The sequence below is a fragment of the Mobula birostris genome, chromosome 32, assembly GCF_030028105.1.
Source record: "Mobula birostris isolate sMobBir1 chromosome 32, sMobBir1.hap1, whole genome shotgun sequence".
Lineage (NCBI taxonomy): Eukaryota > Metazoa > Chordata > Chondrichthyes > Myliobatiformes > Myliobatidae > Mobula > Mobula birostris.
Window position 1 is genome coordinate 5925158 of NC_092401.1, and position 13037 is coordinate 5938194.

At 39.8% G+C, this 13037-nt stretch overlaps 1 protein-coding gene across 1 annotated transcript in view; it reads left to right on the top strand.

Moving 5' to 3' along the window:
- dnmt1 (DNA (cytosine-5-)-methyltransferase 1) overlaps positions 1-13037 on the top strand; it is a 72223-nt gene that overhangs the window by 29511 nt on the left and 29675 nt on the right. Inside the window, exons 9-17 of the mRNA XM_072248550.1 lie at positions 2899-2982; positions 4399-4511; positions 4779-4897; positions 5965-6057; positions 7761-7912; positions 8298-8485; positions 8991-9168; positions 10778-10875; positions 11331-11484. Coding sequence (XP_072104651.1) covers positions 2899-2982; positions 4399-4511; positions 4779-4897; positions 5965-6057; positions 7761-7912; positions 8298-8485; positions 8991-9168; positions 10778-10875; positions 11331-11484 — 1179 coding nt within the window. The remainder of the gene's footprint in view (positions 1-2898; positions 2983-4398; positions 4512-4778; positions 4898-5964; positions 6058-7760; positions 7913-8297; positions 8486-8990; positions 9169-10777; positions 10876-11330; positions 11485-13037) is intronic.

Here is a 13037-nt window from a genome sequence, read left to right on the forward strand (position 1 = left end):
ACGTAGGTATATGAAATTAGGTCACAAACACAGATTTTAAATAAATGATCACCTAGGGTCACATGTTTTGGGAAAATCTTTCAACTTTAATCAGCTTTTTGCTTCCTGAAGGGTTATCTTCGCTCCTAATAAAAACCTTGAATGTGTAGAAAAACTGAACTCAAACGGTGTAATGATTATTTACCTCATCAGTTCCTTAATATCTTGAAAATTTCAATCAATTTGCTCCTTGACCTTCGAAATTCTTGGGACCACAAACTTAGTGCACTTTTTATGCAGTTGTTTTATTGTGTTGAGGGGCTGCAATAACTATTTACAGGTAATAAATAACATTTGCATGTCCACACCCATGTTGCGATATCAGCAGCACAGCAGAACCAATTTTTGCCTTTGAAAATATGTCTTCAAATAAAGTTTTTTTTTGTTGTCTGCTATGCATTTGATGGTGGATTTGGGTTTAGCATTTAGGATTCAAATGCTAATTCAATCTGAAATCAGGGTCTTAAATCTAAACTAAAGAAACTGGAAAAGTATGAATTGCATTTGAGGTGCATTGGAACACTATAATTTACATTGAATATTTATTATTTTTATAGGCATAAAACCCCAGTCATGAAAGTCCAGCTGGGGCAGACAAGATAGTTAATGGTAGCAGATCAAAGGAAAATATTTAACCGTTGCTAAAATAAGCTGCAAGCTTGAGAATTGGGAGAAGTTCAGATTTCAAAGGAGGACCAAAATATTTGATAAGAAAAAAAAAGAAAATGTATAGCAAGAAATATTAAAAACATGTAATTGCTTTTATAAGTACATGAAAAGGAAATTACAAGGTTAGGAAAGAGGTGTCCTATGCAAACTTTGCCCTTGAGGAAGAAACCATAGAAAGCCTGTCAGAGAACTGCAGGTTTGGTGTGATTGTGCAGGTGAATGAATTTTTTTTTTAAGTATTAGAGAACACTAAGCTAATGATTCCCAGGGTTTTGAGAGAGCTGTGTTTATGAAAGTCAAGTTTGAACAAATCTGCTATTTTATGAGGTTGTAATTAACAGGATAGATAATAGGGAAGCAGAAGAATACCTTATATTTGAACTTTTGTAATGTCTTTGAGAGGTGTTTATTAAACTAGAGCACGTGGAATTGTACATGAAATAATGTACAGATATGGACTGAGGAGTTGTTAATGGGAAAATCTGAAATAAGTATGCCAGTTTTAGGTTGTATAGGAAATTGAAGCAGAATTCCGCTCTACACCACCTCATAACATTCATTGTTGATCTTTTACATCAGTGCCTCTTCTGTACAAATCCAATTGACCTTAATTCCCTTTTTTTTTAAAATAAAAAATCAATTGTTTATCTACTTGAGACTCCATGGCACCCGTTAGATAGGAACTTCCAATGAATCACTGCCTTGGTGAAGAAACTTGGTGATGAACCTTTGGAAGCTATAAAGCCTAATTTTTTTGAGACTGTATCCTAGTCAAGGAACACATTATCTCTGCATCTACCTTGAAAAGATCCAGAAAAATTTTGAAAATTTCATTGAGATTGCCCTTCTCCTTCTAAACGAAAGCCTGCTATTCCGGGAATCAGTAAAGTGAACTTTTGCTGCACATCAACAATTGCAGATGTATCCTTCAGTCTCAACCAGACTTGAATACAATCATTTTAAGTATGGTTTACCCTCTGTATCAAAACATGAAATAAATCCCCTTTCAGAAAAAGGCCTGCATACTCTTTGTCTTCCAACTGTTGTACTTGCAAGTTTATTTACAGTAGCTGTGTGTACAAAGACCTAGCTTATTAGGCCTCCTCTGGTTAGGGCCATCCATGGATGTTGTGTCCTAGCTGTCTAGATACGCAAGGCAGGGCAGTACAATATGTTGCCCATGTAGCAAGTTCCCCCTTTCCATGCATCTGATGAATCCAAAGGAAGGGCAGAGACCAATACAGGTTGGCACCAGCAGTGTCTCAGGAGTTGCCAGTCAACACTGGAGTCCTTGGGGACTCCAGCTCCAAATTTTTCCCACCGGACTTAGTAGCTAAGCCACACGTGAAGGTAAGGAGCTGGACTTGGTTGTCAGAGGCTATTGAGTCGCATGTCACTGGGTGCTTTTAATAGGTAGCAGAAACTTGTCCCCACTACTACTCCCAGCTATAACAACCTTAAGGAACAAAGATCTATTAAACTCTATTAATCTCTATTAAATGGACTAGCTGATTTTTCCAGATGATGTGTTATTCTATTAATATTCTAATACATTTTTAATTTTAAAGATTTTACATGATAAGTTTTCAGTTAGTTCAGTAAATTTAAAGGGAATGCAGGAAACAGTCAGAAAAGTTTCTAGATAGTGTGGCCAACAGAACCACGAATGAATGGGGATGGGGCCCTGCTGAATGGAAATTGAACTGTCACCTGATAAACTGAATCATTGGATTTCTGAATAGTCGAGTAGTGGATTATCATGTTCAACTTTTTCCAGGTGCCTTTGAAAACCAGCACCTTGTGGAATATATACAAAATGTAGATTGATAGATTTTTTGCATGAAGTACTTCCTCTCACTTTATGAATGGTTTCACTAATGTCATTAACACATTAGGTTACATCTTCAATTTCTGTTGTTAAAAACAAACAGCAAGCCACATTCCATGCATAGAAATGAAATGTACTGAAATATCAGTAATGTGCTTTACCTAGTCATTTCAAATAATGACATTTTGCTTTAGAAATGTGTGTATCTATTTCGTAAAGTGAGGCACTGCTGGGTTAATGGAAATGAGGCGTGTGAAATTATGCTGAGGTGAAGGGCTAGCTGTGAATTTCTTGAATGACGTAGCAGCAAGGGGCTGAGGGGATTACTTCTGCTGTTATGTTCTCACTCACTATTTTTGCAGACACCACCTCCCAAGTGCACAGATTGCAAGCAGCTCTTGGATGATGCAGATCTCAAATACTTCCAGGGGGATCCTGATGATGCAGTGAGTAATATGTATTTGTCATATTTGACCCCCAAATATCAAGGGAATGTTCTTCTCTGGAAAGACCATTGTGTGATGTCCACATACAATCGTTTTCTGTTGAGTCACTGGGTAGCAATCTGCAGCAGATCTCAAAGTAGCTTAGGGGGGTTTGAGTTCAGTTAGAAATCCTAGTAATCGACAGCCATTGATGCATAGTTTAATTGATTTATTGTATTATAGACTAACTGGGCATAAATTTCTACAACTCAAGTATGTCCAAGTTCACTGAGTATTAAGTGGGGAAGTAATGCACACCTGACCATTTTCTTATGTAATGAAATTTCTATCTATCAGTATTACTCCTTGTCTAATAAAATGAAGCTATGAGCCTATCTTGTATTCAGTAAATATTTCTGTTAAGCTGGTTGCTAGTGGTTAGTTAAAGGCCCTCTTAGGACTCCGATATCATCTACAGAAGGGCCTTTTTGTTCTGATAGAAAAGATTTCCAATTTATGGTTGAAAAGAGAATGATCTGTTGGAGATGAATAACCTTATTTGAACGCAATAGAGAAGTACTTGAACTGTCTTTGTTCAATGTCATTATCTCTGACCTATGGCGGGGGTGGAGAACAGAATTGAGACCTTATGAGTCTGTGAAGCTGTTGGCTTATATCAGGGCTGATTTGAATCTCTGGTAAAGTGGAGGTTTGATGTTCTGCGATACGTGAGGTTGAGGCAGAGCAATTTGCATTTCATTTTACTCTACAGTATCTATTGATAATCTTTCCATGCCATTGATGTCTGTAAACTTGACTATTCCAATGAATCTCTTGTGACTGCACAATTTTAGGGGAATTCTAACCTGTTGATCATGTTCTGTTTTGCGCAATGACCCACAGATCTGTATGCTCATTGACCCCCACAGATTGCTTGGGCAGAGCCCTGAACTTTCACATGCCTCACTAACTTGCCTAATTATTGCTCCTTGATTATCAGTGAACTTCATTACTATACTGGTGATAGTGCCCTTGGCTGCTAAGGCTCTTAGTCCTGGGATCCTATCTACAAATCTCTTTGCTCCTCCCACCTCCCCTCGTTAAAGTCACTGCTCTATACATGTCACTGGTCAAAAAAACATTTGGTCATCTGCCTTTGTCCTCTTTGTGATTCAGACATTATATAACACTGCAGTGCTAAAAGTGCTCAAGGAATATACTATTACATGTTAAGGAGTAGGAAGAAACCAGAAGTAGTGCTTTTGGAATTGAAGAAGGCCGCTGCTTACACGATTCTTGTGCATGGCCACTAGTATGTAGTATTTGAAAAAGTGCTTCGGAGTTGGTTGGTTCTCTGAACTGTTTGGATGGTGATAAGTTTCCACAGCATCAATTGGAAATAAATTAATGCCGTGCAAAATCTTATTGATTCAACAGTTGGAAGAGCCCGAGATGTTGACTAATGAGCGTTTGTCACTATTTGAAGGAACAAACGATGAAGGTTTTGAAAGTTATGATGACTTGCCTCAACATAAAGTTACTTTCTTCAGGTCAGTAAGGGTGACAGTGATGATATAATGCAACTGTCAGATCACCCAGTGGTGTAACCTCAGACCACTTTGGGTGAAATTGTTTTATAATGTGAAGCAGCATAGTTAATGCATGTACAATGAAGTAATATTTGATTTATAGATCAGTAGCACAAGGAAGACCAATGAATTATATTATTAAAAAAAGTTTTTTTAAGTTTGCACTTTCATTCCAGCTTTCTAATAAGGTGTTAATTGTTTTTTTTTAAATGGCTATTGTCTTTTCAGTATTTATGATCGGAAAGGCCACTTGTGTCCTTTTGATACTGGCTTGATCGAAAAGAATGTGGAGCTGTACTTCAGTGGTGTTGTAAAGCCGATCTATGATGATAACCCTAGCCTGGATGGTGAGTGAGTTTACTTTCAGATGCCTGACCCGTTGATGCTTTATACAATATGGACTTGCTCCAGGTACTTCAGCCCCAATACAAGGAATAAGTTTATCTTTTAATGCTGAATTAGTTAGCAAATGTACTTCTAGAATGAGCCTACTTAGTTACTACCATGTCATTTAAAGGGGGAATTCTAATATGAATTCCTCCTTATCTGTAATGTGTTGCTATGAAGTACATTTCCTTATCTCGCTTTGATCTGGGCTTTTATCTTGTTTAGTATGTTGATGCAATTGGTAAGATATGGTTTAAAACTTCGTTCTAATAGCTCTTGAGTAATGAGCTTTTTGCCACGAGTTTCTGTTGTGCAGACACTCTGACAGTGATGATAGCTTGTTATAACTTAATCATTTTTGAGGACCATTAATAGTTAATCACCTTGCTGTGGTCTGAAGTTGGATACAGGCAAAAATCTTAATCAAATTCTTAAGTTTTCTTCCCAATGTGATTTGTTGAATCAGATGGATTTTAATTACAATCCAGCTTTGACCATGTCTGGTCCTCTGGATTAGTAGAACAATAGTTTAGTTGCTGTTACAGTTACTATACTTTGGAGCAGCAGTTCCCAACTTGGGTTCCATGGGCTGCTCAGTTAATGGTAGGTGCACATTGCATAAAAAGGTTGGGAACCCCTGCCTTGGATGAGTGCTGAAAGAGGGAACTCTGTCCACTAAAGTGTTGTGCAGTACACTTCCTGGGAAGTGTTTCTTTCGATTTTTAAATAACACTTTAAATGAAACCAAATATTGGAAGCGACCACACCGTTCCTGTCTTTTCACGAGGTGACTATTTTCCAAAATCAGAGTAGGCATTATGCCTGACTGAAATGCTAGGGTTAACATCTCCTTGGTGGTTTTGAAGTTTGACTTGCTTCCATATGCTTACCTCTATCCTGTTGGCTGTTTGTGGAGTGTAACCAATATTGGGTTCATTAGAGTGCTTCCATTCATGGAAACGTGGTGTGGTATGATAATGCACAGTGGGAAATTAGTCTTTTTTTTTGTTTGTTCCCTCTTACACAGGTGGAGTCAGAGCCAAAAAACTAGGACCAATAAATGCCTGGTGGATAACCGGTTTTGATGGTGGAGAAAAGGCTTTGATTGGGTTTACAACAGGTAAGGAAACAGTAGGGCCATTAATGCTTCAGTTTTGGTTCTGATCTAAAGCATATAGTTTTGATTTGTGCAGCATTGTGTAGCAGATTTGAAAGATGAGGAATTTGCAACAACGATTAGATTATTTTTTTGGTGTTTTCCTTCAGGCATCTGCTGCAAGTTTTATGACTTGTGTCTGGCTATTTGTGCAGCAGATTAAAGTGTTTGACAGGGTTGTGGATCCATTCAGTGAGCTCAGGTGAGGCAGTGTGAGCCACAGTGAAGTTGGCTAGGGCAAGAATTCATGATACGAGTTAAGTGCTGGTTGGTTTAGTTGTAATCCTAGCTGTATCTTTATTTCAAGGTACAGTTATTATCAAAATATGTATACCATATATAAACTTGAGATTCATCTTGCAGTCAGCTGTAAAACAAAGAAACAGTAAAATTCATAAAAACAAACCCCCACACCACAAATAAATTATGCATCCAATGTGCGAAAAAGAAAAAGACATTGTGTAAACAATGAAAAAAAAAAGCAAACAATTCACAGAACATGAACCACAGATCCTGTAAAATAAGTCTACAGCCATGTAATCAGTTCAGCGAGCCAGGAGCCAGGCTGCGTGCTGAGCCAGAGTAGCGAGCAGAACACTAGTCTGTCCTCTGCCTCAACATCTTAATCTTTTAAATCTGGTTCGAGGCTTAAATCGGTCAAACGTCAACTCATTGTCCGCCCTTGAGCCCAGGCCCCATCGCTTCAGTCCAGTCCTGGACCCATGCCAGCAACAGCTGCCTCAGCCGTACCTGCATTCTCAAAATTTCAGGGTACCGCAGAACACCTCCCAGCAGGAAATTACAGGCTGAGGATTGCAGTGATCGCAGTCCGGAGGAAGTATATTTAGTCAAATTGTTAGTAGTTTCATTTGCTGCCAGCAAAGTTTGGCTGTGTTTTTGCAGAAAATGTTTTGTTTCTTCTTTGGAGTTGGTGATTCCATCTTGCTTGCTTTCTTCTCAAACATTTCAAAGTTGGACTGTCTTACAGAGGTCACTTTCAGCCATGCACTAAATGTTCTACTTTGAAGAGTATTAGATGTCCTAGTGTGATGGCAATTGTTGTACATGATTTCTTGCCTTGTCTGTAGAGAGTTTCTGGTGATTGGAATAAAAAATGGTAATCCCTGGCTGATTGTTAACCATTGTTGTAACTGGTGTGAGTTGCAGTTTCTTGCTGATGTGATGCTCTGCTAAGAGAGGAATATGGTACAAATGGATATTTAACCTGGTCTGGGCTTCACTTATTAGCTGGTCAAATTTTGTCTTCTCTGCAGATCATTGGTTCATCATATCTGCACGCACTGGGTGATAGGTTTATTTTCTCTGCAGTAATTTAAGAACTTTGTGTTAATATTTTCATTACTAGTGTGCGGTATTACATGCTTATACTGCATTGCTGAGCCTAAACTTAGCGGCACCTTTCACTGCCACCTGATTTCTACCCTTTTAATGTAAAGGTACTGGCACATTTGTTTGGATTTACATCAACACCAATTTAAGCAAGGTTGGGGGGGGGTCTACAACTGTGTCACTGAATAGTTAAGCTAAGGGATGTTGAAAACAAATTTAGCTTCCTTGAGCGCCTCCTTTATTTTAGTAATGGGCAGTAATAGTTAAGGAGTATTTTGGGTGATCTGATAACATCGACGTTTTTCTTCCATTTCTAGCATTTGCCGATTATATATTAATGGATCCTAGTGATGAATATGCAACCATCTTTGCTGTGATGCAAGAGAAAATCCACATAAGTAAAATTGTTATAGAGTTTCTACAGAATAATCCTGATTCCACTTATGAAGACCTGCTAAACAAGATAGAAGTAAGTACTGCGCTAATTTAATTTCAACAAAAACCAGCAGAAAAATGTGCTGTGAGACCTGTTATAATCAACCCAGTCAAGAAAGATTAACCACCCTCTTAATTGGTGTAAGTTACAGCTCAGAAAGTGTTCCTCCAAGGACTTTTAAAATAGTGAGTAGTTTTGCCTTCAGCCATTTCTGATGTGGAGTTATACACTCAGTTTCCTTTGTCAGTGTATTTTTCCTCCTCCTCTTGCCCCTGTTATCTAAATCCATGTCCATTAGTTTTTGATAACTTCTAAGATAGGACCTTCCTATGCTGTCTGGGCTTCTCCATAATTAAATCCACGTACTTTCAAAACAGTGGCAACTTGCTGTGATTAAATCCAAAATTTCTTTTGACAGACTACAGTGCCTCCCGCTGGACTGAATTTCTCCCGCTTCACCGAGGATTCACTGCTGAGACACGCTCAGTTTGTTGTGGAACAAGTGGAGAGCTATGATGAAGCTGGTGACGCTGACGAACAGCCAATTATTATAACTCCTTGTATGAGAGATCTGATCAAGCTGGCTGGTGTCACTCTTGGAAAAAGGTAATTACTTTGATTAGAAGTCTGGGGGAAAAATATTAAAGGAGCAAAATCCAATATATCTGAGACCTAAAATATTTGATTTCTTGAGCTGGAGAAACAAAATCGTGTCCAAAACATTGGAGAGATACATGGCAGTAGAGAAATGGGATGATCCAAGCAGAATTCAAGACCCCAACCCAGCTATTTTTTCCATCCCACAATGGGTGGGTGCTTCCTGATACTGAGGGTTAGCAAAAGGTGAGTTCTGATTGGTTGACTTACCTCATTAGATCTACGTTGATAGAATCCTTTTGGAAATACTGCCCTTGCCTGTCAACTGCTTATCAAATTTTTGCCATGATGCAATTGATGTCATCCTTTCCGTTGTGCCTCTACTTGCCATTCAAGGCAGTAGTACTTGACTAGATGTTTGCTTATCATAGCCACATAGGAAGTATTTTAGTCTGAAGAGATGGGATACACAGGTCTTTGAGAATCGCCTTCACTTCGGCTGTTTTGTTTATAGACGAGCAGCAAGACGACAAGCTATACGTCACCCTACCAAGATCGATAAGGACAAGGGGCCTACAAAAGCCACTACCACTAAGTTGGTATATCAGATATTTGATACCTTCTTCTCTGAAGAAATTGAACAGAATGACAAAGATACTGTTTCAAAGCGCAGGCGCTGTGGAGTGTGTGAGGTATGTGCTGTGTGAATCAATGTTGTTGCTTGGGGTGTATTATATTTGGTAGAACAGTCTATGACCATTTTACAGATTAGTGGTATTTATGAGGAGTTTATTGGAAAGCTAGACTGTATCCAAAACAAACAACAACACAAACGATGTCCTCCTTTTTTAAAGAAAGGGGCTTCCCTTCCTCCACTAACAACTCTGCTCTCAAACGCATCTCCCTCATTTCACGTACATCTGCTCTCACTCCATCCTCTCGCCACCCCACTAGGAATAGGGTTCCCCTGGTCCTCACCTACCACCCCACCAGCCTCCGGGTCCAACATATTATTCTCCGTAACTTCCGCCACCTCCAACGGGATCCCACCACTAAGCACATCTTTCCCTCCCCCCCCCCCCCCCGCTTTCTACAGGGATCGCTCCCTACGCAACTCCCTTGAACTCCCTTGTCCATTCGTCCCCCCCATCCATCCCCACTGATCTCCCTCCTGGCACTTATCCTTGTAACCGGAACAAGTGCTACACATGCCCTTACACTTCCTCCCTTACCACCATTCAGGGCCCCAGACAGTCCTTCCAGGTGAGGCGACACTTCACCTGTGAGTTGGCTGGGGTGATATACTGTGTCCAGTGCTCCCGATGTGGCCTTCTATATACTGGCGAGACCTGACACAGACTGGGAGATCGTTTTGCTGAACACCTACGCTCTGTCCGCCAGAGAAAGCAGGATCTCCCAGTGGCCACACATTTTAATTCCACATCCCATTCCCATTCTGACATGTCTATCCACGGCCTCCTCTACTGTAAAGATGAAGCCACACTCAGGTTAGAGGAACAACACCTCATATTCCGTCTGGGTAGCCTCCAACCTGATAGCATAAATATCGACTTCTCTAACTTCCGCTAATGCCCCACCTTCCCCTCGTACCCCATCCGTTATTTATTTTATACACACATTCTTTTTCTCTCTCTCTCCTTTTTCTCCCTCTGTCCCTCTGACTATACCCTTTGCCCATCCTCTGGGTTCCCCCCCCCCCTTGTCTTTCTTCCCAGACCTCCTGTCCCATGATCTTCTCATATCCCTTTTGCCAATCATCTGTTCAGCTCTTGGCTCCATCCCTCCCCCTCCTGTCTTCTCCTATCATTTTGGATCTCCCCCTCCCCCTCCCACTTTCAAATCTCTTACTAACTCTTCCTTTAGTTAGTCCTGACGAAGTGTCTCGGCCTGAAACGTCGACTTGTACCTCTTCCTAGAGATGCTGCCTGGCCTGCTGCGTTCACCAGCAACTTTGATGTGTGTTGCTGTATCCAAAAGCAACTTTCACTTTGAGATCATGAAGTAAGAAATTAACAGGGGCCTCTGTTGTCATTGGTGTCAGCCTGTCCATCAAATACTCATTGCAGAAAAATTGTTGCGGGCCAGTCATATTTATGTGAATATAAGCTGTAGTATCCTGTATGACATGTAACTGGGGGAGGGATCTCTTATCTCCTTCCATCGGTAGTGATGTTGACATATGAGGCTGTAATTTTAAAGAAGAATTAAGAGGACTCAAAGAATATAGCCATTTATTGTTTGCTCCATTACACAGCATTGTTTTGAATTATTTTGAAATAGGTTTGTCAACAGCCTGACTGTGGGAAGTGCAAAGCTTGTAAGGATATGGTGAAGTTTGGGGGCTCGGGTCGTAACAAACAAGCCTGCTTACAAAGAAGGTAAAAATAACTTGTTTCATTATAGGATATTAAATTAGTGTCGTATGAATGAAGGGACGTTTTTCTGCTAGAGACTTTAATGGCTTTGGTTACTGATGATTCATATAGACTTAATAATTTTCTAAACATTAAGGAATATCTGAATCAGTGGTTTTCATAGAATTGATTTTGTGGCTATAATATCGTTTCTACCTTTTGAGGTGTACTTTCATGGTCAAAGAAACGGGCAAGCTGCAACCGAAGTTCACAGACAAGGAGTTTGTTGCAGTTCGTTTGCTGGTTTTGGAGACGTTGATGGGTTATAAGTGGAGGGTGAATAAGATATAAATGTGTTCAATCAACTAATAGTGGTGCACTGTGTAAAACTGATGGAAAGCAGCTCCTTTAAAGACGAAAGCTCTGCTTGACCATGCAGTGTGAAAGTGTGAATAAGTGCTGTATGTTTTTTTTTAAAGGTGTCCAAATCTGGCTGTGAAGGAGGCTGATGATGATGAGAATGATGAGGATGATTCTGAGATAATGGACAAAGCTTCTCCTAAAAGAATGTTGCAGGGTAGAAAAAAGAAACAGTCAAAAAGCCGCATCTCTTGGATTGGAGAGCCAATCAAGGTAAACCGTGTTTAATTCACAATATTGGTGTGAAGCCGGACACTTGGACTTCCACCTACTCAATTCTGTACTCTGTGTTTCATTTGAGTGAGGAGTTTCTCTGCTTCTGCTTTAGTGGAGTCTTGAAACCACAAAGAGCTCTGATTTATGATGGCTTCGTGCCTTTCAAATGTCCCCGGTGTAATTAATGTACATTGAATTTGTGCAGACTTTCAATCAACTATAATAGAATAGTACTTGCCACTAGCCTCTGAGTAACAAGCTTGCAAATCTTGTGGTATCTGTGGTATAGATTTACACTTTTCTGATACCATTTGCTGTGAGGAGTCGCCATGGTGTCTAATGCCAAGCATCAGGCTCTCTGAGTACCACGCAGGTGAGGGTAGAGATTAATGCTCACAGGCAGCTTTTTTTTTTTTTATGACATTTTTATACAAATTAGAACATACTTATGGCATTAAGATAAGTTTGAGAATTACATTTTATAACACATTGAATTTTCAAATCTTATTTTGCGGAAATTCCACTTCTACAACTCCCAAATAATCGGGTATTTAGCTATAGCTGGTGTACAGTTAAAATCTCAGTCATGTGTCATTAAATGTACAGCAGATTTTACAGTGACAGTAATGTGCAAAAAGATGATCGCTGGTGGTGGAGCAGCATGACTGCACGTGCAAGTTCCAGTTATCAGTAATAGGCATTCTAAAGGTTATGCTGTAATTAAAATCACTGCCAAAATAACAGTTTCTTTAAGAACAACAAGTTAATTTAACTATTAATTAGGAACAAACATTGACCACAGTTCTGGTCGTATTCCCAGGATTAAGTAGCACTATCCATTGTTTATGCATTTAAACCCATTTAATCCTTTGAGCCTTAGTTTAATGAATCATTAAAACAGTACCTTTGATAGTGCAACGGATTTCTTCATTAACAGTGGGGTAACAATTTAGAAAATACTCAAATCAAGTAACATTCTAACTTGGTAACCCGAGTCTGAATTTAACCTGGAGTGAAGCTAGTAGAACATTTAACATAGAAACATAGAAAACTTACAGCACAATACAGGCCCTTCGGCCCACAAAGCTGTGCTGAACATGTCCTTACCTTAGAAATTATCTAGTGTTACCCATAAGCCCTCTATTTTTCTGAGTTCTGTGTACCTGTCCAAGAGTCTCTTAAAAGACTCTATCGTTTCTGCCTCCACCACCGTCACCGGCTGCCCATTCCACGCACTCAGCACTCTCTGCATAAAAAACTTACTGCTGACATCTCTGTACCTACTTCCAAGCACCTTAAAACTGTGCTCTCTCATGCTAGCCATTTCAGCCCTGGGAAAAAGCCTCAGACTATTCACATGATCAATGCCTCTCATCATCTTATACACCTCTATCAGGTCACCTCCCATCCTCCATCACTCCAAGGTAAGAAGGCCAAGTTCACTCAGCCTATTCTATAAGGCGTGCTCCCCAATCCAGGCAACATCCTTGTAAATCTCCTCTGCATTCTTTCTATGGTTTCCACAATAAGTGATGTAAGTCATCCGTACA